Source organism: Equus przewalskii, chromosome 3, assembly GCF_037783145.1.
Source record: "Equus przewalskii isolate Varuska chromosome 3, EquPr2, whole genome shotgun sequence".
NCBI classification, from domain to species: Eukaryota; Metazoa; Chordata; class Mammalia; order Perissodactyla; family Equidae; genus Equus; species Equus przewalskii.
In genome coordinates, this window is record NC_091833.1 from 21,010,236 (window position 1) to 21,036,614 (window position 26,379).

Consider the following 26,379-nt stretch of genomic DNA (forward strand, 5'->3'; position numbering starts at 1 on the left):
CTCTCCATTTTGGCACATTATCTTTTGTGTGCCAGGTAGTAATAATAGTGGGTAAATGTGGGTAAGAGTGCTCTGTTACCTTAGAGCTGTGCATTTTTGAATCCTTATTGGAAACTTTACGTTATGCACGTTGTACCTCAGAGAGGCTCTCCGAAGAGTGCAGACCACTTTTACTCTGGAATGTACATCAGATGACACAGTGGTTTGTAACCTTTTATGGGTGGAGCCCTCTTTTCTAAAAAATGAAATCCAAGTTGAAACCAATATATAAATAATTTTTTAGAACCTTTACAGCTATGGTTATTTTAGGAGTTAAGATTTGTAACGTTTACATATCCAAAAAATGAGAATAAAGCAGAGTTGATGAATATTTCGATGAAAATGAAGAGTTAAGGAAGGTAGTTATGTAGTGTGGACTAAGCTTCTGTTTTGGTTCCGTTATTATAAAATCCTCATTCATGTGCAAGTACTTCCAGATGGCTTTTAGCAGTGTGCCTTGCAATCTCAGAAGAGTCTTCAATTAAGCAGAAATGGCAGCAGTTGTTTTACTCCCAGGTCTACACAAAAACTAGTTAACTTGGCCACCTTAATGCCCTGGCCTCCAGTGTGTTAAATTTTGGCATAGATCACATTTGAGTATGCTTTATTATTACAGCATTTAATAATAACCAGTAATTTAATAACCGATTTAAAATGAAGTTGGAATCAAAATTTACAAAACCCCTGAGCATTATGGGGTTCCGCAGAGACCAGCCCGGGCACCATTGTACTATAGGAGCTCTGCCCTAGAAGCACACTGGGACTCTTGCCATTGGAAGACCCTAAGGCCGCTCTTGCTGGAAAAATCAGTATGGTGTTGAGTGGCTGACAAAGGGCCCCTTGTCTGGGTATCTTGCTGTCACCCACATTGGGTGACTACTGCATAGAATGTGCAGCCTTCTGTTCTATGTAAAGAGTGGCTTTACAGAGTGAAGAGGTCTTGGCCTCCTCTCTGAGGCTTCTTGCCCCTCTTCTGTCTGCTATCTGTCAGTCTCCACCCAGCTGGGGCTCCTCTCTTTGGCCCCTGCCTTGGTCTATTCAAGACTCACCTCTGTCTTGTGAATATGGAAGTACTGATGGTTCACGTGGAAAAATGTCACTTTCTATTTATAAATGAGAGGAAATATTTCTACTGTTTATCCTAGAAGCCCTGAGCCAGCCTCTCAAATGCTGAGAATCATGTCCCTGAGCCATGGCCTCATCAGCCTCCTGTGCTCTGTCCCTGTTCTACCAAAAGTGCCCTTCTTCCCCACCCCCATCTGCTTTCCACTAGTTCTTGTCACTTGTACCCTCTCTCCTTGAGTTAAATGTGCATGCTTGCAAAGGTTATTAATAGCACTAGCACCGCTGAGTGGAGTAGCAATTTTCTTCCCCTTTTTAATTTAATTTATCTTGGCTTTTAGAAAAAAATCTGGAATAATATTTCAAGCTTCTCCCTTTTGGGGCAAACTCCAGTTAATCCTTTTAAAGCATGTCATGGGGTATCAGGCCTTCCCCACATACCATCTCAAGGCCATAGGCATATCAGCCAGTCCCCTTTGTCGTAGTGTTCGTGCCCTGGGGTTTGCTAGTCATTGGTGGGTCCAGCTTTAAATCCATGGTTCTGTGGCTCCACCCCGCACCCTAGTCCCTGAGCCTTTTCTAAAACAACCTACCTGAAGACACATTGCTTCCCAGAGAAATTTTTTTTCCCAACTGTGACTTTACAATGATATAAATGTTGTTGAAACAGTTTAATGTATGCATTTCAACAAATATTAGAATGCTACTTGCATGCAAAAATTTACTGATGGTCATAGTAAGGTGGTGGTTCCTAATGTGACAAGACCTTTTCCATATTGGGGCTTGGGATTTAAGATGGGCAGGCAATGTTTTCATACAGGGTTGGAGGCGCTGAGGGAGGTGGATGCCGTTAGGTGTGATCAGTGGGTGTGATTGTGGATAGGAAGGCCAGGAGGTCTAGGAAGGCTTCCCTGGTTGGGCAGAGGGCTGATGACTATGGTTTGTGTTTTCAGGCCGGTCACATCGTTGGCTGGATTACTTTCCAGAGTCCAGTCTGTACACCACATTAGTTCTATCAGTGCCTAATCTGGAACTATCTCCTGATTCTTCCAGTCCTCCTGTTTGCTCTAACAGTCCCCAGACCCCTCACACCTCTCCTTCCAGCGTATGTGTCCTGATAGAGTGTAGCACTCTTGTCACCACTAGAAGATGGAAGGGTGATTTTCAATGGAAGAGTAGGTGTGAATTTCTTTGATAGATGAGCCCCAAGTGGCAGAGAGACCACCTGGAAGTCAGTTGAGAACTGGGAACTCTAAGCAAAGGCGTGCTTGACAGGACTCTGTCTCCTACCTCTGAACAACCAGGGAGGCGAATGGCAGCCGCTGGCCAGGAATTGATTTCATTAATTGATATGCCAATAAGAGAGCTTGTTACATCCGCCATTGGTTAGGAGGCCAGCTAACAAGTCTGCTGATCAATGGAACCAATAAAGATTTCATCCATTAATGAGCAACATGGTAATTAATGTTATCCATAAACCAATTAGCCTGGCTAGCTAATGCGCCCGTTTGCACTGTGAGTGGCAGTGCTGAAAGTGCCCCATCTGGTGTGGCATTGGGGCTTCAAGCAGAATCATGGGATACGAGAGAGCCAGATACTCTGGAGGGTTTATTCCAAATGGAGAAAGCAAAGAAAACACGGAGTAGTCAGAGCCCCTGCCAGAAAGGGAAGGCAAACAGAGTCCTTGCTGGTCCCCAAGCTGGAGGGCAACTGTACCCTGCCCATCCCCATACCTGCTGGGAGGAGAACCAGATGCAGTTTTCTCTTTTAACTCCTTTGGCCGCACAGCTTTCCCACGCGAGTCTCTCTGGGGCTGTTAGGGGCCGTAATGGAATGACTGAGTTCCCGGGTCACTCCAGTCCCAGCTGGGCACGCTCTCCCCAGGGACACGGCCATCAGTGGCTCACACGCACTGCCCTGCGCTCCTGAAGGGCGGGCTGTGGCCTCTTCTGGGAACCATGAACAAGTGGTAAAGTAATTAACATCTCCCTGGCCCCCCACCCCCATGTTTCATTAGGAAGAAAAATTTTGCTAGAAGAAAGAAAGAAGGAGAAACAGATGATTTGAAGCTGTGCCTTTTTCCTCCCCCCTGGTTTTTTGAAATGACATCAGTGGGTTGTTTGCCAAGCATAACCTGGCAGCCTGGCGGCTCTGCCTGACTGCCTGAGATTTCTGGGGACCGTGCAGCTCGCCAGCTCCAGCCATGGCAGCGTGCCAAGGTGACGTTCCGTGACTAAGCAGAAACGAGGGAGAGGGAGAGAGGGAGGAAAAAGGTATGTGTGGTTGGGGAACTGGGGGAGAGAGTGGTCCTGGGTCTGGGTGTGGCATGGGGAGACATGGAGGCTTGTCCTGGGGCATCTGATCGAGAGGGCGGGTGTCAGGGGAAGACACTTGGCAGGCCAGGGAGTGTCCCTGTGGCACCGGGTGTGGGGGAATGGAGGGTGGAGTCAGAGGGCGACAGCCACAGATCCAGCCTGGGAGGCGGCCGAAGGGGTCTGACTTAGAAGGGAACCGAATGAGCCAAAGTGAAGGTGACAGTCCTGAGGGCCTGGAACTGTTGAGAAGGAGGCTTAGGGAGGCTTTTATCAGCATCAGGCCCGGTGCTCCTCAGTGGAGTTTCCTTTGCATTGTTAGGTATTGACCCTCAGAGACCCCTTGTGGATTCCCTAATTGAAAATTAATACTAGATCAATGCCATGGGCAATTTGCATATTGATCATAAACAACTTTGAAGGCACCGAGTGTGCGGCAGATCAATAGGGCTCCTGAATAGGCTGCAGAGGGAGCACCTCCCAGTACAAAGCACTCCGAGAAAGGTTAATGATTTGGGAAGTTCCTAACTGCTCAGCGCTGGGAGCGGCCCCCACACTACACAGCATCCGCAAGAGCAATTAGTAGTAGGCCTGAGCCGCCTCTCCTCCCATCCCCACCCCTGCCTGCCCGCCGCCCCCCCCAGCCAGCAAGCGGGGGAGGGGGGAGAATGACTGTGCTGGTGTGAGGGAAGGGGCTGGCCATGAGTGTTTTTACAGTTGCCTTTTTTGGTGATGGATGAAGTCTTGGGGCAGTTTATTCTGGGAAGTGTACTGTAAAAGGCAGCAGCCAAGTTAAGGCTCCAATAATTGTTCTGGCCCCTTCCCCAAAACACAATTCTGATGCTTTTAATGGGATGAGCTGGAGAAGGGGCAACGGCTCGTCCTCAGGCTTCCGTCACTGTGGAAACTCCTATTAACATTCACTTTCGGCTCTCATGGGTTGGCCCAGTGGCGTCCGGTTCCATTCGGCTCCCAATTTCTGGCTTCTGCCTCCTCTCCCATCACCTACACTCCCCTGTTTCATGCTTTTGTGTTCCTGCTCTGGCTTTAGGCCTTGTCTTTCTGGACCAGTCCTGAGTGTCCCCACAGATCCCCAGCCTGGAAGGGGCTCCCCCAGGTGGCCCCCTTACCCCTATCTCTCCACTTATTTTGTTTTCCTCCTGGCCCCTCACCCTTTCTTCAGGCACAGATCCAGCTCCTCTTGTCTGCCAGCCATAGACACACTGTACAGACCAGCAGCCCTGTAGGAGCTCCGGGTTCACCCATTAATACTTAAGAAATCCCAGAACACCACTTCCTCTGCCCCAGAGTTCCCAGGGTACTTTGAGATAGCCGGGCCAAGGCTCGAGGCCCCATGTAGCCTGGAGAGAGATGTAATGCCTGCCTCCTGGTACTTGGTTACCTGGCTGCAGCCCGGAGGGTGGAAGGTGGTGGTGCCGGCAGCAGGGAGGTCTGTGTGTCACTAGGGGGAGACACCTCTTATGTAGTAGTGAGTGGAGCAGACTTTTTTCCACAACAGCCCGTTTAAGAAAAATAAAGCCCACCTACTCCATACTCCAAATTGATCTCGTACTAGAGAGAGCCAGCATTCAAATAGCAGCCCTGCCGAGGTCAGGTAGCTTTATATGGTTCTGAAGTTTGCAAGGGGTAGAAGGAATACCCCTGGGGTCCCTTTGTCCCCGTCCCTGCTTCATTGTCCTCATCAGCGTCCGGCTCACAGTACGTTCGCTTATGTGGCTGCTTTTCGTCTGACTCCCTTGCCCGCCTTCCTACCCCTGCCCCTTCAGAGCAGGGACTCTTCTCGTCTTGTTCACAGCTGTGCTGTCCGTGCCTAGAATAGACCCTCCATGAGTATGTGATAGGTGGATGGATGGACAGCACAAGCAGAAGTGTCAGTTCTCCTGGGAAGGCCATAATGGCGACTCTAAAGGCAGCAATGAAGAACATGGGCCTTGGTATCAGCTCTGTGGCCTTTGCCATTACTGGAACCTCTCTGAGCCTCAGTTTCCCCATCTGTGAAATGGGAATAATGATAGTACCTACTTGAGTTACATGACAATTGTGACTATGATTATTATTATTAGATAGTAATGACTTAAGCAAATGGAGGTTTTCTGGGTATGTGGTACTGGGCTTTGTGATCAGGCTCTTTGCAGCAAAGGATTAACAGGAGAAAAGGGAAGTAGCTAGCGCTTTGTACTGATTAGTCCTACTTAGCCAGTCCCTTCCTTCTTCTCTTTGCAATCAGGGCATTTGTGATGGGGTCAAAGTAAATGCCACCCAGGAAGTAAGTTCCTGGAGCAGGATGGGGGTGACCTGACGTGGAGCATGGGAGCCCTGGGGGGCGGTGGGGCGACGTGGAGGGTTGGGAGAGACTTGAAAGCCCATGTCTGCTGATTCAGGGCTGGGTGTGGCTGAACCCCTGCCAACCCGGTGGGCAGGTGCTGGGTCGTCTACGTGCATATGATTACTTCATTATAGAGCCTTTCATTGACTTGGCTGCACTGTGCTGATGAACTGAGACTGGGGACAAGATCACATAATTGAGGGAAATAAATTCCCATCACAGGCCTGGCTGCAGCCAGGAGTGAGCATCTACCTCCTCCGGGCGCATGTGGGTGGGGGTGTTCACATTTTTCCCTGGGTGCATCTCCCCTTCTCTCCGTCCTTTCCAGAACTTCATGGGCATTGGCTGCAGGCCCAGTGAGCAGCATCTTTCCAGACCTGCCTCTGTTTCCCCTGCTTGGAGCTGCTCTTCCAGAAGCAGGGCTCTGGCATTGATTTGCATGTTTCCCTCTTTTCCTCCACTCCGAGGGACAGGAACCTGCCGGGGCCTCCCTCACTCCCTTCACACACCTGTTCTTTCTCTCACTCAGTCCATCTCCCTTTGTCTCTCTGTCTCTGTTCACCTTCAGTCCTATCTGCGCTTTCTGCTTAGGTCTGTGTGAAGACAGAGCAGGGGAAGCACCGGTGTTTCCCTTCATAGTTGAAATCGCATTTCATTCATGGGGTAATGAGGCAGAGGAGACGGTGGGGCAGAGTGTTCTGGAGCAGCCCACTTGCAGCTGATTCCACACGAAGCCAGGCTTGAAGATGGCAAAGCCCTGAATACGGAGCAAGATCTTAAGAATTTAGGAACCAAAGTCATTTGCATAAAACTAAACCGAAAACCACACAACCAGCCACATGGTTTAACCACCACAAAAAAAATGTCCTACTGCAGTACATTTTCTCAAAACCAGGAAATTAGTGGCTCGGGTCACCAGAGCATCTGATGTTGGTCATTACTAATCAGTTGTTTATAGCAAAGAGATTTTTTTTTTTTCTCCTCCAGTGTTTTCTGGACCTTAAAAAACATTTCCTGGAATCCCGACTGAAGTCAGTGTGTACCGTGGGCTGGTGATACACATGATGTCTGGGCTGGGGAGGCAGGTTGCCTCAGTTACAAAGAAGCATGGGTGGAGTGAAGGCAGAGTAGAAAAGAAATGGAGAGCCCTCACTTGACACCCCGTGACCTCAGCCAGTGGAGCTGAATGCTGGAGAGCCAGCACTGAAATTGCAGTCACTTTAGATTATTTGGAGCAAGGAGAGGCAGGGAAAAAAAGGGTCTGTTGACTACAGGAAGCTGAATTCTTCCTCTGCTGAAAAGCTTATTAGTGGAAGGGGAAAAAGCAATTACCCGGCTTTTGCTAGTTCTCTGTGGCAGGGATTCAGGGCTGTGACAGCCCCTTGGACCTCACCCTGGATCCAGAATATCTGTGATGGGCACTGCCCCAAGCCATTTGGGAGCAGTATTTCTGGGATTCCCCCCTTCCAGAAAGAGCTGGAAGAGAGGGCTGTGTGTGTGTGTGTGAGAGAGAGACAGAGGGCATGAGAGCACAAGCTATGGCTTGTTCTGTCTTTAAACATGGTGGTTTTATTTTGTGTACCATGTTAACCCTGGGCAGGAAGTTAACAGGGTTCTATTTGCCTAAAAACATGGATATCTGAGTTCTTAGGTACTGGTTTTTGGTTGGTTTCGGTTTTGGTGAGCCCATTTTTATCTATGCTATGCCTTTTGTCTCAAAATGTAAAATAAACTAGATATTGCTTGAACAGCCATGGTACCACTCTTAGAATCCATTTGCCTCAATATCACAGCTTTAATTGAGGACGATTCCCGAGGATCCAGCATCTGGGGAGCAGGGTGCCAGGCTTCACCTTTCAGACTACCCATTGCTTCTTTCTTTGCTTGTCTGCCTGCGTAAGTGTCACCGTGACCACTTGTTCCTTCCATGGCCAGTGTCCCTCATCTTGCTTTGGAGACCCTCCTTTGGGTTACCTCACTGTGTGGTCTTAGAACCCTGCCATTCTCCAGGCCCCGGTCTCCTAGTCTATAAAATTGAGGTGCCTGTGGTCAGCTGCCCCAAATCCCTCCAATCAAAGGCAGATCCCTCTGATGACCAGGTCTCTGCAAACAGTCATCGTTTCTCCTCCCTAAGTCCATTTTACTAGTGTTTATGCTCTTATGCCTTCTCCTTATTTGGACTACCCTGCCTATTTTATATATTTATGTACTTACATCCTTTTTATATTTTCTAAAACACTTAGAGAAATTTCTGGCTTTGCCACCCTGATTGTATCTAGCTAAATTTTACACAGCTCTGTTTTTAGTCCACTGACCCATTCATCTTTTCTTGTTTATGTCTCCATTCTTCAAATTATTTCTCCTAAGGGCTCAGTTTTCTGTCATTTCCATTCTCCTGGAGCATTTCCTGTTCTTTCCAACCTGTCCCCAAAGTTTTTTAGTAGTTGAGTCAATTCATAGCCTGACTCTTTTCAGACAGAAATTGATCTGTTTTTTCTGCCATAATATATATTTAATTTTAAGATATATTCTTACATAGGTTTTGGAGTTTTTTAAAATTTCTCTCTGATTGCCGTCTAAATCCTCCTCTTTGCTCCTCCTCCTCCTTTTTATATTTAAAGATGTTGCTTGATAAGTGAGGAATCCCATTTACTTTTTTCTTCCTAACTATTGGGCACTTGCATCTTCAAGATTGTGTTGCTTTCCGGCTGCTTCTCATTCACACCTTGGCTTGTTTTACTCCCTTCCTTGCTAGGAATCTTGGCCTTACAAAGGGAAGCAAAACGTTTTACTTGTTGTGATTTCCTTTCCTTAGTCTCTCTTTGCTTGGAGTCCACATTCACTTGGAAAAAGTTGCACACTTTTGCAAGTTTGAGGAGGATTTTGACTCAGGGATTTCCCTGTCACTGGGCTTTTAGTACTTTCTCCAGTTGCAGTGTGCACACAGAAAAATGTAAACATCCAAAATTATTTCTTTAAAGTATAATTTGGCTACAGATTTCTTTAGTTCTCTTACCCTCACTGTCCTAAGTACCAACTCTTGGTCACTGAATTGCATTTTCTGCCCAGATCCTTGATGACTTTCTCAACTCATGGCAATATCTTCTTGCTTAGAGGTTTCATGTATTAGTTGTTTTTAAGTCTTCACGCCATTAAAGAGTATGGGGGTGAGTCTAGAATTTGTTACTTTTATTGAGTTGTTTGTCTTAATGATCATGATTCTGTGGTTTCTGCCTTGGGAGGTATTGCAGTATAAATTTGGGAGTGTGTAATGGAATGTGTTCCTTTTCAAAGGACACCAGCCTGTTCTCTTAAGGTCTGAGAAACACCTTACAGGAGGAACAGCTGAATGAATGCGCACAGCGTCCTGAGGCTGGGTCTACAGCACAGTCAGTAGCTCCGGGAGATTTGAAGAGGGGCGGCTGTGGCTGAAATCATTATGAAAGGGCGGGGCTGGTGGTGGTGGTAGCATTTTGTTAAGCCCTAGAAAAAGAATATTTCATTGTACAGGATCCAAATTTTAAAAAATATAGAGGCTTTGGATTTAACCACTGGCATAACTTTGGAGTTTCTAAAAAGGAAAGAAGATCCAAGAATTTTCTTTCTTCCTTTGGGCACAGAAGAGCTGTACAAGCTACATGTTACAAATGACAATTTAGCAATCCCATCTGCTTTTTCTCCCATTAATGCAGGAAAGCTCTTGAACATAAACCTTTGGATTTTCTCTGTACCTCAGCTTCCTGCTTCACTTTCTTTGCAATTTCTTAGGAAATGTCAACTGAAACGTTTTGCTTCTGCTGCCTGCTTGTTTCAGGCTGAAGCATGTTTGGGAACTTGATGGTTTTGGAGAATGGCCCAGTTTTTGACTTTCCACGTGTAGACACATCCTTAAATGTCTCGAGTGTGACCATAAATGCTCCTGGCAGAGGCAGGCTCTTCTCCGCTTGCGTCAGGCAGTGAATGTGTGGAGAAGACTCCCCGGCATGCTTGGAGATGTAAGACTCTGTTCTGGGCCACCTCCAGGGTTATATGCGTTTCTAGCGTTGCATTCTGGAATGTGCAATGCTGTTAACACATGCAGTGACCTTTGTGCACACTTGGGTCTGGCCAAGGGAGAGCAGGTTTAGCTGGTGCTCTGCTGGGTGCAGTGTTGCCTAAAGTTGGCCTGATGTCTGTTCCCCAGATTTGGTTTGGAAAGTGTAAGCCTTTGTTTGTGCTTTGTTTTTATGAATCAGCTTGTTTTACCAGCTGTGCATATCAGTGGCTTATGATCATGCAAAATGAAGCTCATTGATAGTCAGTCCCTCACTCTGCTGTCCACTGGTAGGAGGAGACTAATACTTCTGCATTCTGTGCCTCACAGGGATAAAGCTCTTTTCTCAATAGGCTAGAGAGCCTTCGGACACTGTAAACATAAGAGTGAGGCAACAAAGGCTGGGAATTTGAGTCCCTCACTTATGTCACCATATGATTTGGACCCCTGGAGTCATGGTTTTATTTTTCTCAGTTGTGTGTTATTCATTTTGGTGGCCAGAAACAAAATGTTCACCAGTTTCTCTTTCAATTTGCTTCTTTGCATCTCCTCGCCCAAAATCTTCATTATTCCTGTTGGCGTGGTCAAATCATGTCTCCCCGGCGTTGTAAATGCTTTGGGTCTACAAGGCTGCCCCTCACCTTTCTTCCCTTGCTATCATTCTCGTATAGATTGCTTCCATCAGTGTTGATGTTCCCATTACAAGAGCCATCCCACAAGGTTTCACTTACACCCATTAGGTTCTAATCACCATCATTTAATATCACTTCTGGTACATCCTGTTCATTTCCCATACACCTTCATTTGTGTATAGATGCTTAAGTACACTTTCAAGCCTGCCTTGACTTTTTTTCATCTATGTATTTCTAACATTTTCCAATTAAAAATAAATAGATGGAGAAGCACACCACAGTTTTGTTTTTGTTTCTTGTCTGTATGTTAAGCATAAGATCTCCCTGACAAGTCAAGTCAGTCTTGACTCACAGGTTGATACCAGTCTTCTTTAATGGAAACTGTTAATTTTTTTTTATTTACACTCTTTCTATCACTCGTGTGTTTATCTGTCTTGTCTTCTCCCTTCTAACTGTGGAAGCCTGGCAGTGTTTATTTCCAGCAGGGTGTTACTGAAAGACAGATGCTTGTAGGGACCGCTCAGGCCTCACACCTGGAATGTTAAAAAGCTTTCAGGCAGATCTGTTCAGTTGAAAAATGTCCCTTTCTGTAGAGAGGGAGGAGTAGAGGGCACTTGTACCCCCTTAGAGAGGCTCCCCTCCTCATCCCCCCATGTGGTCGTGAATCCCCGGTTCTGACTGTACATCCAGGCACCTTAGATGATGCTTCCAAATCCACTACATGGTTTATTCTGATGAGCAAGCAGATGAGACCACTTATTCCTCCCTCAAGACCCTTTTCCTCCTCCTAACCCTGGCTTTTTTTGCCTTTGCCCAGCAAATATTCTGTCCTTAGGACATGACCCTTTACTCTCTCCCCTTCCCCTCTCGTTCTCTATAGCGTACTGAGTTAGAATCAGGATTTTCCTCCACGATTTTGTTTTTAAAGAGGCAGGAGGTTGGGGGGTGGACAGACGACCACCCTTCTTGGTTTCAAGAATTCTGTTTTGCTTGCCTCTTCTTTCCAGAACATTCCAGTTTGGTGTGAAGTTAAACTGTGCAAAATACTGTTTGAAAGAAAGGACGAAAAGAGAAAGGAACTTGTCAAAATGTATTTGTTAGATCACGTTTTAAATGAAGTACAATTGAAGGTAGTTTTTGTCCGAAGAAAGGAAAAAAACCCCGCAAATCCGCTGAGCTCCCCGAGAGCGCACGCCTTTGTCGTCGCCCTGACATTGAAGTGTAATTTTTCATGGTTATTTGGAGTGGAAAATGGGGGGAAGGGGAGAGATGGGCCTGCGATTATTTCCCATAAATGACAACACAATCACATCACGCTCCACTACAAACACGCTCGGGGAAGGTGCCTTTTTACATTTCATGTGTGAGAGTCGCAGCAGCAGTCCTGGCTCTGTAGAGCCAGGGAGCTAATCCCCGCTGACTTCAGTTCGCTTCGGAGTCCAGGCCAGGGCTGGATTTCTTGTCTAGAGTGGATTCTGAAACCATTTCAGGGTTGGGTTTGTATTTTACAAACTGGAACTCACGTCTTTCAGTTATTAAAAAAAAAAAAAATCTTCCTGTGAATAGCCAACAGGCAAGTCAGCGACATATTTAGTTCCATCGAGCTTTGTCACTGCACACTCGCTTTTATCCTTTCTGCGTTTCTGCAGGGGGCAACCCAGGTGCTTTCGCTGAGAACACAGATAAATGGAACTTGTTGCAATCCTGGCTCGAGGCGTTTCCTCCCTTTTTCTCCTCTCTTGACCCCCACCCACCCCCTTAATTCTAGCATGGTTTTGACACACTGTTCAAATGACCAAGTGGCCTTGCCCGGGAGAGGAAAAATGGCAGGACCCGTCCCTCGCCACACAACGGCAGCATTTTTCACTTCGTGCTCCGGTCTTCTGTGCTGTTCGCACAGGAGGACGACTCAAAGAGAGGACATTTTCTCTGGGAGGCCTGAACAGGCCGTGGCCACTTTGGACCCATGAAATGCTCTCTCCTGTCAGTGTTCAAGTCAGAGGTGAAATTCAGTAAAAAGCAAACGGAGAGGCCCCCCAGAGTCGGTTCTTGTCGAGCCGGCCCTCGCTTTCTCCAGCAGGGGCCAAACACACTGGCTGCAGCAGGGCCCGGCCTTTCCAGGCTCCCTCTTGCCGCACAGTCCCCATTTTTCTTGTTTCTATAAACAGTGGCAAGATCTTCAAATATACAAAGGCATAAATGGTCTCTATTCTCCAATTAGTCATTTTAATAATACCCGGAGTTGCCTTCAGAGTGTTGATTCTTTTAGCCTGGTGCCAAAAGGCAGGGTTGGTGGGGTGGGGGCAGGAAAGAAGGTCAGGGTGGGGGCAGCGAGGGGCCGAGCTCCTTCAGTTCTGGATTCTCCCGGCAGCCCCCTTGGAGGCTGGCAGACCTTTCTCGCCTTTCAAGCTCTGTCCAGAAACTCCAGGCACTGCAGCCCCAGGTGTATTTGGGAAACGAACACCTAGTGGTAAAAAGAATTCCTGTAGTAAGATGATCACTGAAAGGAGTCACGTGAAAAAGAACTTGTCATTAGAGGGAGTGTGTCTCCTCTTTTCTGTGTCCTCCAGTTCCTCTCCTGCTCACGTCCTCTTACCTCTCAGAGGACTGAAATCTGTTTTTATAAGTGTGATCTTTGAGAAGGCAGTTTTCTTTAAAACACCAGATAGCAGTTTGGAAGGAAGTTTTTTAAAAGCCAGCAGGTGGGACAGTTCCCTGCAGGAGTGCCAGGCTGTCCCCTGACCATTCATCTGCCTGGTAGAGAAGGGTCCTTGGCAAGATGGTGCGGCCTGGCAGAGAGCTTAGATGGGTGAGAAAATGGAAAATGCTGAAGACAGGGATGACTGGAGAGGGAGACCTAGCTCTGCCTTTCCCAGAGTCTGTCCCTTAAACCCAATGCCAGGGGTCCTAGTGGAGAGAGGGGTTTGAGAGAGGCCGGGCCAGCAGGGCTGTAGGATGCCAGTTTGCCTGTAGTCCACGGGGACCGCATACTTTTCACTGAATGCCCTGAAGTTCTAATGTCTATTGGAAAAGAAATAGACTCTTATCCTGAAAAGGTGGAAAAATATTGCACTTCTGATGAATGAATGAACGCTCCAACCTTGGAGCCCCTGCCTGCTCTCCCCACCACTTCACCTCTTCAGGTTTCCTGCCTAGACTTTGGTAGTTGTATCTACTAGTGTTCCACTCACCAGTGTTGATTTGGATCCTAGGCCCTTTGTCTTGTGATTTGGCATTTTCCTCAATCTACTCCCTGTTAAGATGCAGAAAATGGATGGACAAAGTTTGCCAGCAATTAAAAAGAATATTCAGATTATCCACAAAGAACTTGAGGGTAGACTTGTAAGTGTCGTATTCCATGTGCGTGCCTGAGAACATGCAGTCACCTTTGCCAAGATGCTAAGTGTAAGATGTTTTAAGAGAACAGTTCGCATTTGTGGTGAGCAAACCCACCTTGATTTAAGGGAAAATTTCTGGGGCTGTGGTATTGTCACCCAGAGAACCTAATCGCCCAAAGCTACCTCTCAGGCCGGTTCCAGCCACACTGTCAGGGCTGGAAAGACACCATGGAATACAACCATGGAGTAGATGTTTGAGAAACTGTGTTTCAGAATGTTGCAGGGTAGCTTCTCATGTCCTGGATCTGGGTGTCACTGCGAGGTTGGGATTTAGTCCAGGACGCATGCAGAATCACCCTCTGACAGGACCTGTGGTCACCATTCAGTGAGATCACACTTGCCAAAAAGTCACAGAGGGAGAATGACATAGTTAGTGGCCACCCCTGTGGGCGCAATTACAAGCGTCACCACCACTCACCCTTCCTCGCTGGCTTGGAGAGGGAAGATGGGACTAGAGGTGTCTGTCCATCAGCACTGCAGATCACATCTTGTTACAAGTTCCTATTGTGGCAGAATTTTAATGCACTGGATCTTATTTGAAAAAAGTGGTCTAGACCTTAGCAGTCATCTTTTTTATTGTGGGATTTGATTTGACCTGTATTTGCAAAATAAAGCATGCATATTCTGTAGACTGTTTAAAACCATTTGAGGTTTCCTATGCATAACAAAAGGCCAAGAGGATTGGGCACACGAGAGTGTCCGCCTTGTTTTCCACTTGTGCCGGTCGAGGCTTCAAGAGGACAACCCATTGGCCAGTGTGTCTGGAGCCACAGAATCCAGCATCTACACAGGAGTTACAGGAACCAGAGGACAAGACACCGTCATGGAGTCCCTCCCACTACCCATCACAGAGACTCCAAGCAAAAGTGGCCGCCACCCTCTGTGTCATTCCTGCTGGTCCGAGTGTGCCGGGCCTTTCCCGTCTGCTTTGGTGGTTGTCCTCGGTTAATTAGGTTGAAAATGGAGAAGGGAAAAGCTTTAACCCTATCTTCAAAGTAAGCAGATTGGTTATTTTGTTTTTCAAAGAAGAAGTCCTATATACAATTAAAACTTGTTTCTGGTAAACCTCATTCCAGGAAAGATGAGCTTTTAACAAAAGGCTTTTGACAGCTGCAGGCTATTTCATTTTTTTTAATGCCGAATGAAAAATCAATACATTTTTCTGGGTTATACATATTCAGAACAGGCCTGATATTTCCATTATAATGGAAAGTGGGTGTCTGTGCACATCTCGCCTGTCAGAGCTGCACCACCGCGCTTTCCAAGCCACTGCTAAATATTTCAAACCTGATTTGATTGTGGTTCATGACAGCTAATGTTTCTCAGCTCTTGAGCCTGCCGACAGACAAACGCACTTTATTTTCCCCCCACCCTCAAACATCATTCCCCCCAAAGAAAAAGGAAAGAACAATTTCATTCTTCAGGGATCCCAGATTGGTGTATTATTGAAGTAATGTGATTGCCTGAGAGCCTTGGGTAGAGACACCATGATTCTTAGGAGAATTTCCAAATTTCTCTCCCATCGAGGCTCTATGGGGGCCTTGTCAGGTTTGGGGGAAGGTTTGAATTAATCTACATTATCCTGTTAAGTTAGGAACAGAGGGACTAGTCTTAGTCATTGATTGACTCCCCTTCCTTCAAGTCTGTAAGCGATTGGTAAAATACACCCAATGGACACGGCACTCGGCCCCAGTAGGGTGATCTGCATCATTTTTTAGCAACTGGCAAGTTTTCTTGGGTAGCACATTTGAAGAGTGTGTGCGGTGGTAGCGAGTGCCGACTTCATGGTGAGGGCACCTCTATCTTTGCTTCTACTGGTGCTCCTTCTACAAACCAATTTCCAGGTTCATAAAATTATTGCAAATCCCCATGGGGTTGCCAACTGGCACACGTGCCTCTTTTGGGAGCAGACTTCACCACAGACTGGGAAATCATGCCATCACCTTCACCAACATGATAAGTAATAAGATATGTTAAGAGAACAATTTGCGTTTGTGGTAAGGAAAACCACCTTGATTGAAGGGAAATTTCTAGGGCTGTGTTGTCATCACCCCTCAGAATCCTAAGCTGCCCTAGAAACGCTTCCCTTTTAGATTATATTTATCTGCTGAAATTTTTATACCTGAGAGCTCTGCCCTTAACCAGGAGACATGAGTGACGTGAGCAGGCTGGGTTTGGCCCAAGTGCTAGTAAGTGCCGCCTGGGAGAGGCAGTTGTAAAAAGGAGGTGGTAATGGAAATAGATTTTTTTAAAGGCATTCAGTCACTGTTTTACATGGAAGTTGGAGGCAGAGGGGACACCAGGAAGACCTTGCAGTTATTCAGAATTTGCTTCTATTTCCCCAGCCCTTTAACATGAAATACATCCAAAGAGGAGGGTGCCCTAGATTCAGGGCTACTGTGGAGGGTGTCCATCTAAGTAGGCTCCTGCGGGGGGTTTAAAGGCGCCTTCTCTGGGGTCTTCTAAAAAATAGATATTCTGTCTGGGATGTGCTGTGCCTGCTGCCTCCTGCCAAGCACCGGCGGGGCAAAGGGAGCTGAGATGACCTCCTCCCGTAGGTCCTGGCTGCCCCTTGAGAAAGCATTCCTCGTTTCTTCTGGTTGGGTTCTGAAATATTATTAAACTGTTTGAGGAGAAGATGGTTTTGATTTGTCTGTTTCGGCCTTAAAAATGGCACAGTGGCTGTTGTATGTCTTGGTGAAGGAAAGCAACTTCATCTTCTGAGGGAAAGACAGGATTTTCCAGATAAAACCGGATCATTGGTCCACCAGGTCTTCATTTGTTCCCACCACCTGTCAGTAGCTGATATTATAGAAAAAAAAAATCCGCTTCTGTAATGACCCCGGCCAGTTGCCACTGACTTCACGGGGGAAAATGCGATCTGTGATCTGTGGGGAAAAACCCTCCCCTCCACCCTGTATTCTATCAGCATGTGGGTATCAATTATACATTCCTAAAGGGGACGAGGGCCAGATAACCCCAGCCTGGAGCTCAGAGTGTGGACGCAGCTCTCTCTTTCGGAGCTTGGTGCCATTGTGTCCCTAGTGCCCACGTGTTCCCAGTGCAGGGAGACCAGGCCCTTCCTGTGGGTGCCTGAGGCCTGGATCTTAGTGGGGTCACTTTAGGCCTTGGGGACCAATAAAACATACCCCGCCTACAAAGCACTGTGGGCCTGAGCTGTCCAGATGAATTCATAGTTTGTATCTCTGTTTTTTAATCATTTCTCTGCCTTTATTGGTATTCAGAACTCACAGTTTTCTGGTTACTGTCAGCCTGGGCTTTCATCCATTTTAAAGAGCTATTTTTCCTCTTGCTGTTGATGATGGTATAAAGACAGATGGTGTAACTGCTTATGAATGTCCTATTTTATTTCCCCAGGACCAGACAGTTCACTTGAAGATGTATATTATTTCCACATGCTCAGGTTAGGCGTCCCAGACGGTGTCTGCCTCCTGCAGCTAGCTGCCCTTCCAGGCCTCGCCATGCAGAGGGCGACACCTGTACGTCAGACATGGAACTGCAGAGAAGTACCTAATTGGCTGAATGGGACCTGGTTTTTAGCTGGGGGTGAGGACAGTGATCCCCTTGTAAAGGAAGCTGGCTTGTCCAGCAGTTTCTTAATCATTTCTTCTTCCACCAAGTATATAAAAGCCTTTTAATGAATGAGTCATAAATGACAATATTAAACCTAGGAACTCCAAAAGAAGAAGACTTGATTTTTAAATCTTAAAATAAAAGGAGAGGAAAGAAAGAGAGAGAAGCAAAATAAGTTCCTGAATTAATCTCTGTTGTCTTGTCACCTCGTTGGAACTCAGCGGCCTTCACTTTTCTGCTTGTAGTAAGACAGGGAGGGAAGAAAGCAAAGACGCAAGTAGGCTTATAGAATGAGGGCTCAGGAATAGTCACAAAGCACTGTGCAGTTTCCTTGCTCATTGCATCAATGATGTGCTGATTCTTCACACTCTATCTTCTGAATAGATTTGTTTGGAAAGGTTCAGAGAACTGGGGTCAATGCCAGAGTGACCAGGAGTTCTTACCTTTCTGCTTAGATGGCTGCAGCCCACATAAAGTGTAGGAGGGAGGTGCTGGCCTTGGAGATTGCCTCCCATTGGGCAAATTCCTTCCCTCCTCTGCAGAGCAGCACCTTCAGACACTGTTCATCACCACATCAGGGTGTTCTCTGTTTTGTAGGTGTCAGACTGTCTCCATCTAAGGTGATAATGTGTGTGTGTGTGCGCGCAGCGCATGATGGAGAGGAGAGGCCATTGAGCCACCCCTTTGCATCGTCAAATTTGATTAATGTATCAGTACTACAGATATTTTATATCACAGCATATATTGGAGCAAATGAGTATATTTTAAGAGATACTTTGCGTAGACCCAATTTAATAATATTGAGACTGAATACTAGTATCACCATTCAAAGATGGATTTTATAATTACAGTGTTGAACAATTTTATCAAAAGCTTTAAAATGTGAATTTAACATCCTTCCCGGACATAATTAAGATGGTACATATGTCATCCTGTGTAACTTGCTTGTTATAGCTCTACTAATACTTGTATATATATCTTTTCCTCTACTAAACGATGTATAGTGTTAATATGGCATTGTATATCTGATTGACTTGAAGCCATGGCTGCCTGATTTTCCTCTGTTTGAACTAAAGGTTGGGGCAGGAAGATTGGCTGTTAACTTTTCTAGGCACTGAGACAGAAAGGAGACGTAGAAATTGTATGTGGAGGCCTCTTAGTTGGAGATGAAAATAAGGAGTATCTTATTTCATCTGTGTTCCCTATGACTGCCTCATAAATCCCCTATTAGTGGTAATGAAGAAAGAATGTTCCCTGACCCCTAGTTCAGTTTTCCAGTACTTGGACTTCCATTGTGTTTTGGGGAAGAATTAGGAAAATCTGACTCTAAATAGATACTTTCTTCCTCAAGTGTTTTATAAACCTTCTGAGGTCAATTTACTTTGAATTCCTTTTACTTCCTTTGTGAGATGAAATTTAGAAGCTATTTTCTGGAGGTTTGGAGGGTATTAGTACCTTGAAATATTGAAAAGTAGAACTGAATTTGGAGGGACTTAGGTGACATTGGACAGAGCCCCAAATCCATAGCCCTAGATTGCACCCTAATAGGTGGTCCCAGTGAGGTCTGGTCCAGTGCTGGCCTCGGGTGACGGATGTGGACAGCCAGGCTTTCATGTCTCTATACCCAGGAAGGTGTGCTCTTCAAAAGTGTCCTAATCATTTCATCAGTAGCCTGCCTTGGTTTGCCTGCCTTATTCATTCATTTAGCCCATTCTTAATGAATGTTTTGGATAATGATCCAAAGGGCCAGGAGAACAAGAGAGAAATGTCTCACTTCCTTTCCCTCATCATTTAGGATATCTTATCCCCTTCTTCCCCACTTGGCCACATGGCATTTTACTTCATGATTAACCTAATGTTGCAAATGACCATTCTTCTACCTTTACTAAAGCATTGTGTGTTGACCTGGAGAGAATTTCCTTGGTCAGTTTTAAACCAATGGTGGGTAAAGAATAGAATGACTTCAAAAGGAAAGTCTATGATTCTGTTAAAAAATTTTTTTCCCTGGGGCCGGCCCCGTGGCCGAGTGGTTAAGTTCATGCTCTCCGCTTCGGCAGCCCAGGGTTTCGCTGGTTCGGATCCTGGGCGCGGACATAGCACTGCTTGTCAGGCCACGTTGAAGCAGCGTCCCACATGCCACAAGTAGAAGGACCCACAACTAAAATATACAACCATGTACTGGGGGGATTTGGGAGAAAAAGCAGAAAAAAAAAAGATTGGCAACAGTTGTTAGCTCAGGTGCCAGTCTTTAAAAAAAAAAAAAAATTTCCCCCTTTCTCTACAAATCTAACTTCTTGCCACTGATGCTTGATGTGCTCACGGATGTCATTTGTTTTCTAGAACTCTTCGTATTGATGAAATCATATCACTGATATTTTTTGACTCTTAGAATATGACTGACTATAAAAAGAACTCCCGCCGTGTTCTGGCACATGCACAGGCGCTGCAAGGCCTATGAGGGGTCAGTGATTGGGTTTAGTCTAATTCGATGCCAGGACACGCTGGGGTTGGAGCTAGGCAAAAAGCAAACATGTGGGTCCTCTTTTGCATTTTCAAGTATAAAAGACTTGCCTGCAACTTTAGGAATTCAGCTGGAGTTATTTCTTCAACAGAATTGGCTTTTCAATAAGAAGAACTCAAATGAGGCATTCGGCATCCATCTGGAAATACCTAATGGCCACATGTCTAGAGCAAGTCATAAGCTCATACCAACAAGAAGGGAAGGAAAGTCCCCACTGCTTACCCAGACCTCGGCATATCCATAGTGCAGTCAGCCTTTCAGGGGCCACTGGGAAGAGAAGAGGGGTAGTCATTGGTGTCTGTGTTTTATGGTTGGCAGTTCTTTGGAATTAGGAGCCAAGAGTCCTTTATCTTCTGTCTAGTTTTAATCGTTGACATTTTGTTTTTCTTCTATTTCAGAAGAAGCCATTGAAGATGGTGAAGGGCCCAGTGAAACAGCTGCTGATCCAGAGGAGGTTGCTAAAGACCAAGAGAGTGGAGGCGAGAAGGACCAGAGCAAGTGGACAGGTAGTGTGTGTGGCTGCCCTCGAGCTCCTGAGGTTTCTCCCCTGGAAGACTGGGGCTCAAAGTCAGAGAGCAGACGCATCCTTAACCTACCCAGAAAAGCCATGTTGGCCCTGCGGGTGGGAGAGGGATTTTGTTTTGCTTTTGCTTTATTGAGTGGTCATCTTCATTCTCCTTCTATAATGTTATACTAAGGAATTTAAAAAGTTTTTTAAATGGCCCAAAAGCCAGCTTGTTTATTGAGTATCCAGGTGTCTGGCTCTGTGTTAGGAACGTCTGTGTTTTTGAGGTTGCATTTCTTCAGCAGCTCTTGCCCGTTGTTGTTTTGCCCTTGATGTGATCCTTCCTCCGCTGAAGTCCAGTCGCCTGTCTCACCTACTCCTAGGCCCAGCACGGGGATCTGCCTTGTGGAACTTGACTGGGGTCATCCCTGAATCTCTAAGGAGTCAGCAGTGAAGTGGGGGCTTCATCTTGCATTTGGGGGCCCGAGCAGCCTCTGCCTATTCCTGGTGTCCTACCTTGCCTCCAGGGTGAGCACCCACACCCTGAAATGCACCCAAGGGGAGGCAGGTGGTACAGCCAGGCAAGAGGATGTCTTAGCAAAAGCAGACGAAATTGAAGAAGTCAGGAAAGGAAGTGCTATTTCTGGAAAAGCTGGTGTTGAGAGGGAGGAAGCAGCCATCTCTTGTGATGATAAGATTTCTGTATTGAGGAAAAGAAGAGCTGAGACTAGGAAGAAAAGCTTACGTTTTTCTGAGGAGGAGCAAAGTCTTTTCTAGGAAGGCTTATCGGGACAGCTAAGTCTCCCAGAAACCACCATAATAATTAGAGGAAATGACATGACAAGCAACAGAAATTATTTTATTTGGTCAACCTATTATTACTGCCTTCCATTATTAATATTGTAATACTTTGATTTTTTTGAGAAAATATTTACCTTCTGGAGTCTGTATTGGTTGGGCCTTTGTTACTTTTCCAGGCACGACTGTTCTTAAATCATGGTCAGTGTTGGCCTTCAGTATTTAAACAATATACAGAATCTTGGAGAGAGGCCAGAGGAGAGCAATGAAAATGACTGAAGGCTGAGAAATATTACCTCTGAGAAGAGCTTGAAGAAATTGGGGGCTATTCGGCCTGGAAAATAGAAATTTGAGAGGCAGCATAACAGCTTCCAAATACCGGGAGGGATCCGGCGGAGTAGGCCCTGTGCCCCTGTTCTGTTTCCTGGAGACAAGGACAGGGCGTGACTGCAGCTAAGCAAATGGATGGGCACGCCAGGTGGATTTTACTGTCCGTGCTGCTTATCGTCCGTCCCCTTTCCACCTGGGATCTGTGGCGTCCAGAGGCCTGTGCTCGAGAGAATGCTGAGGGATAGGGCCAAGCCCCCTAGGAAGATTCGGAAGGTGGGACCAGGGAGTAGGGATTGACAGTCTGTGCTCAAAGGCCCTGAGTGTGGGGAGAGGATCATCCTGTGTTGCCTTGCATGGACCAAGATCCCAGTTTGTGCTGTAATTTTAAGGTGAGATCTAAACAAACTTTGCAGATAGCAATTAAACATACCTGCGCAGAGGAGGTGAACTAGGGAAGAGGATTTCACAAACGGAGTTTGAAGACTGAGTAACCGTCCAGACCATCTATCCTTTGTTTTCATGGTTTGGGTGCGTGGTTTCTAATCCTGGCTCTGCCATTTTCTAGCTGTGTGGCCTTGCTCAAGGCACCTTAGCCTTTCTGTGCTGCTGTTTCCTCTAGTGGGATGAGGATTAAAAACAGTACTGACTTCCACAGGAGCACTGTGAGGATTGTTTGAATATGGGAAGTTTAGAACAGTGCCTGGCATACAGTAAGCTCTTTATCAGGAGGGGTTTTGTTTTTTGTTTTGTTTTTAGTTTAGTTAAATAAGATGAGGAAAACTAGTGGCAGTCTCTCTTCAGGTTCTCCCATATGAGTGTGAAACTGTTGCCAGGCAGCATGTGGCTTTTGGGAATTTGAGAAGCTGAGGGGGAACAACACACAAGGATTTAGTGAGATCATGCAAATGATATTTGGTGCATATGCTCCCCGCATCCTGTGTGCTAAGGACACTAAGAAAAAAAACAAAAGCCACCATTTGCAAAGCTCCTACTGTGTGCCAAGGCCTGTGCCGGGCACTTTGTGCTTCTCTAATCCCTACACCTGTTCAGGGTAAGCTCTGTTAAGGGCAGTTCAATGAACTCTCATGCAGTGTTTATAATTCAGTGGTAGTGAGTTTTCTCAGTGCAAGTGGACACGCTAGGCCTTCAGGAGCCTACTGAAAGACTTAAAATGAGCACCATAAAAATGAATGTCTTTAATAAGACTCTACTTTCTCATTCTTTCATTCCAGCAACAGGCCATATTTAATCTTTATCTCCAAAAGACAGAGATGAGACAGACAGAGACAGAATGAATGAATAACTCAGAGGTGCAGCTTGCCAGTTGCACGGTAGTAAAGAGAGAAGGGAAAATTCTTTTCTGACTCTTTCAAATGATCCTCTTTTGACCTGAAGCATAATTTTGTCTGTATCATCTGAGTGTGTAATGACAGGCTTTATTAAGGTACTTGGGCTGATTTGATCTTGGAATCGATACAGGTGCCAGCAACCTCTTCCAAGCTTTCTTTGGGATCCTTAGTATTTTATAAAGAATATCTGCCTTTGTTCCATTTATTCCCGAAATTGAGCTGTTCCTGTCTGATTAAATGTGATGGGGAGTGCTTCCTCCCAGCAAATAAATAAATAGTGATTTCACAATTTGTACTGTTGATTAGTGGCTGCTCATGATGCAGATTAATAATATTTCAAATGGGCCTGGATAATTGGCATTTTCTCAGCTATTGATTATGTAGTTTGGGGGTTTGTACAGGAATGGATAATCTTTACTAAAAATTCTTAATTATTTTTACATTGGAATGGGACTCCTGATTTCCTTTTTGGTGTCCATTGGTAACCCTCTCTGGGCTTCTTTTATTTAGATTCAGGTATTTTACCTTGAGTGGCAGCAAGACAAGTAAGATAGTGATTTGACCACGGTAGCATCAATCCCACAGTCAGTGGTGGGGCACCAGGCACAGTTCCACTGATCACAAGTTCTGTGAGAGTATGGCCTTGCCTTCAGGGAATGTCACACTCTACTGGGGATTTCAGTAATGCCCACAGTCATCAGAACACTATTACTATAGATCAGTGCTATGCCCTGGAACTTTCTGTGCTGATAGAAATGTTCTGCATCTATGCTGTAGAGCATATGAAAAGGTTAAGCACTTGAAATGTGTCTAGTACCACTGAGGAGCTGAATTTTAAATTTTATTTAACGTTAATGAATTTAAATTGAGCTAGCCACGTGTGGCTAGTGGCTACCATACTGGACAATGCAGCTGACGATATTCAAAAGGAGCAAAACTAACCCTGAAAGAATGCATTACAGATATAATAACTTTCCAGTTATTATAGAGGCTACATTAAGCTCTGACTCTGTGCCCGGCACCCATCTAGTGTGTCACACCTGTCCTTCCCAATAGGCATGCTATGAATGGCTTACAGGTGCACAGGTATTGATCCCTGCAGCCTTTGGGTTGGCCACGTGGGGCTGGGCGCTGCTGAGGCCAGGGTCAACTGCAACTTCATCTATTTATAGTAATTTACCGTCATTTTCTGTGTGTGCCATGATGTGAAAAGGAGTTGGGACGCACTGCTTTATACACATGATTTTATTGGATTCTCACCCCCACTCTATGAAATGATATTGTAAGTAACCACCTCCCTCCCCTGCAATTTTGCAGATAAGTAAACTGAGCCCTGGAGAGCTCAGGCAAGTTGCCAAAAGTCGTGTGGACAGGTTCAGAATTGCATACTGGCTGTGCGACTAACCCTGAGGGCAGAGCCCAAGCTCTTACCAGTATGCTATACCACCTCTCCGAGCTTGGAATTTTTCAGTCCAATCTAGTTTTCATCTCCCTTCCACGTATGGGGAGTAGCACTCTCCTCAAGTTGTATGGTGGTAACAGTAACACGACAGCCACCTGTATGTTTAAAATGAGTGGGATTGTCAGCTATGAATATGCTTTGTAGTAAGTCAGCCTCGTGCTCAGTCTGAAAGCATGTTGGTGAAGTGGAAAGACCTCTCTAGATTAGGAGTCAGGAAGCTCACCAGTTAGCGAATGACCTTGGTTAAGGGACTTGGCCTCTTGGAGCCTTAGATGCCTCATCTGTAAAATGTGGTCAAGTGACACCCATCAGCCCCAGCTACCTAGGGTTCCATGATGGCAAGTGGTGGCACACGTACAAGCCCTTGGTAGACACTGTGGGGTCACATCTACTCAAGGCAAGTGTGAATCACTCTGTGGGCCAACAGAGGGTGAAGACAGTTCTTTGAAGCAAAGCCTTTTCCCTAATGCACAGCTATTTCCGCCATCCAACTTTGTGGTTTTCTTTTTTGAGATGTGAAAGTGATCCCTTGTTCTCTTTTAGCATTGTAGATTTGAAAGTGTGTGTTCTGGATTAAAGAGCCCCCAGTGTTAGCAACTGAACAATAATTAATGCAGTGATTATCCAATCAATCATTAATTGCTATAAATTAAGTGATATACAATTAATGTGATGCTTTATCACCAATAATTAGGGGAAAAATTGAACTCCTGGCAAAGAATCATAGCAAGATGGTATTTAAATCCTGTAGCCACCATGGTTTCCAGCCACAGAGCACTGAGCTGGGTCTAGTTAAGCAAATTTCAGACAAGATGACTAGGGGGTATTGGAGCTTTAAAAAACAGAAAAAATGGGACAGTAGCCCAACTTAAAATGACAACATGATAATGCTTCAGAAATCACTAACTGATGTCCACATTTATATTTTTGTAAAATTTTGAATTAGAATTGTAGTTTGAGTGTTGTTTTTCTAGGGGAATGGCCTGAAGGGATTTCATTTTATTAATTTTTTTTAAATCCATGATGCTCACCTAATACAGAGCAATTAGTGCAGTGGAGCGTCCCTGATTTGAATCTATGGAAGACTGCTATTAAAGGAGGTATTAATGGGCTAGCGAGGTCTGGGCAACTGTTAGGGAAAAGTATGTTTATGGAATATGGTGCTGCCAGGCATGATTTCAATCAGATTTGACATGTTTAACATAAATGTATAGTATATGGCTCTTGCTGCGTATGAATAATTCCTACAGACCCACTACCTTTCTAATTATTGAGGTTGAAAAAAAGCAGGTCAGGCACATCCTGGTGGAAATCTATTACGAGCCCTCCCTTTATTCTCCCTGTTGTTTACAGCTTTGTGTAAACAGGGATGCCATTGTATGGGGAACTTAGTGCCTGAAATGTAATCTGTGACAGAGAAGTGAAAGGGGGAAAAAATGCTTTTTAAAAAAAAAAAAAAAAATTGAGTCCGTAAAGACGAAAGAAGGTATGTGCTGAGAGGAAGCATTATGTGTTAGGAGAAGCACTGGGCTTTCCGTAGGCTGCGTGATCTTAGGTCTCTGGACCTCAGTTTCAAAATGTAAAAAATGGCACGTTGAACTCAGTGGGTTCTTGCAGTTCTGCAACTCCTTAAAAATAGAATTGGAGGAGGAACAGTTGTACAGTAGTGTAGAATCTTGGAGGATATTAATTTCTAAAGTCAGAATGCTGGTAACTTTGAAGGATTTCCCTAGTCTATGGCTAGTTGAGATAGCGTGGATCAGGAGCCTGGATAAAGAGCTCAAATAGGCCTCTTAGACTTTTTCCATGAAGGTCGGACAGTACCAAGTCCACCTTTCTTGGTGGGACATCAGAGCATCACATTCTCTCACCTAGTCCTGTGTTACTGGGACCCATCACATTGTGTTGTCAGAGCTTAGTGTGATGAGGACATCATGGAGAGATCCTTAGAGACTCACATGGGTAACTGTGAGTGGCTACCCATATCCCAGCCTTGT

The 26,379-nt window shown here is 45.6% G+C and overlaps 1 protein-coding gene across 4 annotated transcripts in view; it reads left to right on the top strand.

Moving 5' to 3' along the window:
- Window positions 1–26,379, top strand: part of ZFHX3 (zinc finger homeobox 3) — a 1,295,574-nt gene that overhangs the window by 1,230,680 nt on the left and 38,515 nt on the right. For all 4 annotated transcript variants that reach the window (XM_070613798.1, XM_070613801.1, XM_070613799.1 and 1 more), the window contains one exon: window positions 20,337–20,444. In XM_070613798.1, coding sequence (XP_070469899.1) covers window positions 20,337–20,444 — 108 coding nt within the window. The remainder of the gene's footprint in view (window positions 1–20,336; window positions 20,445–26,379) is intronic.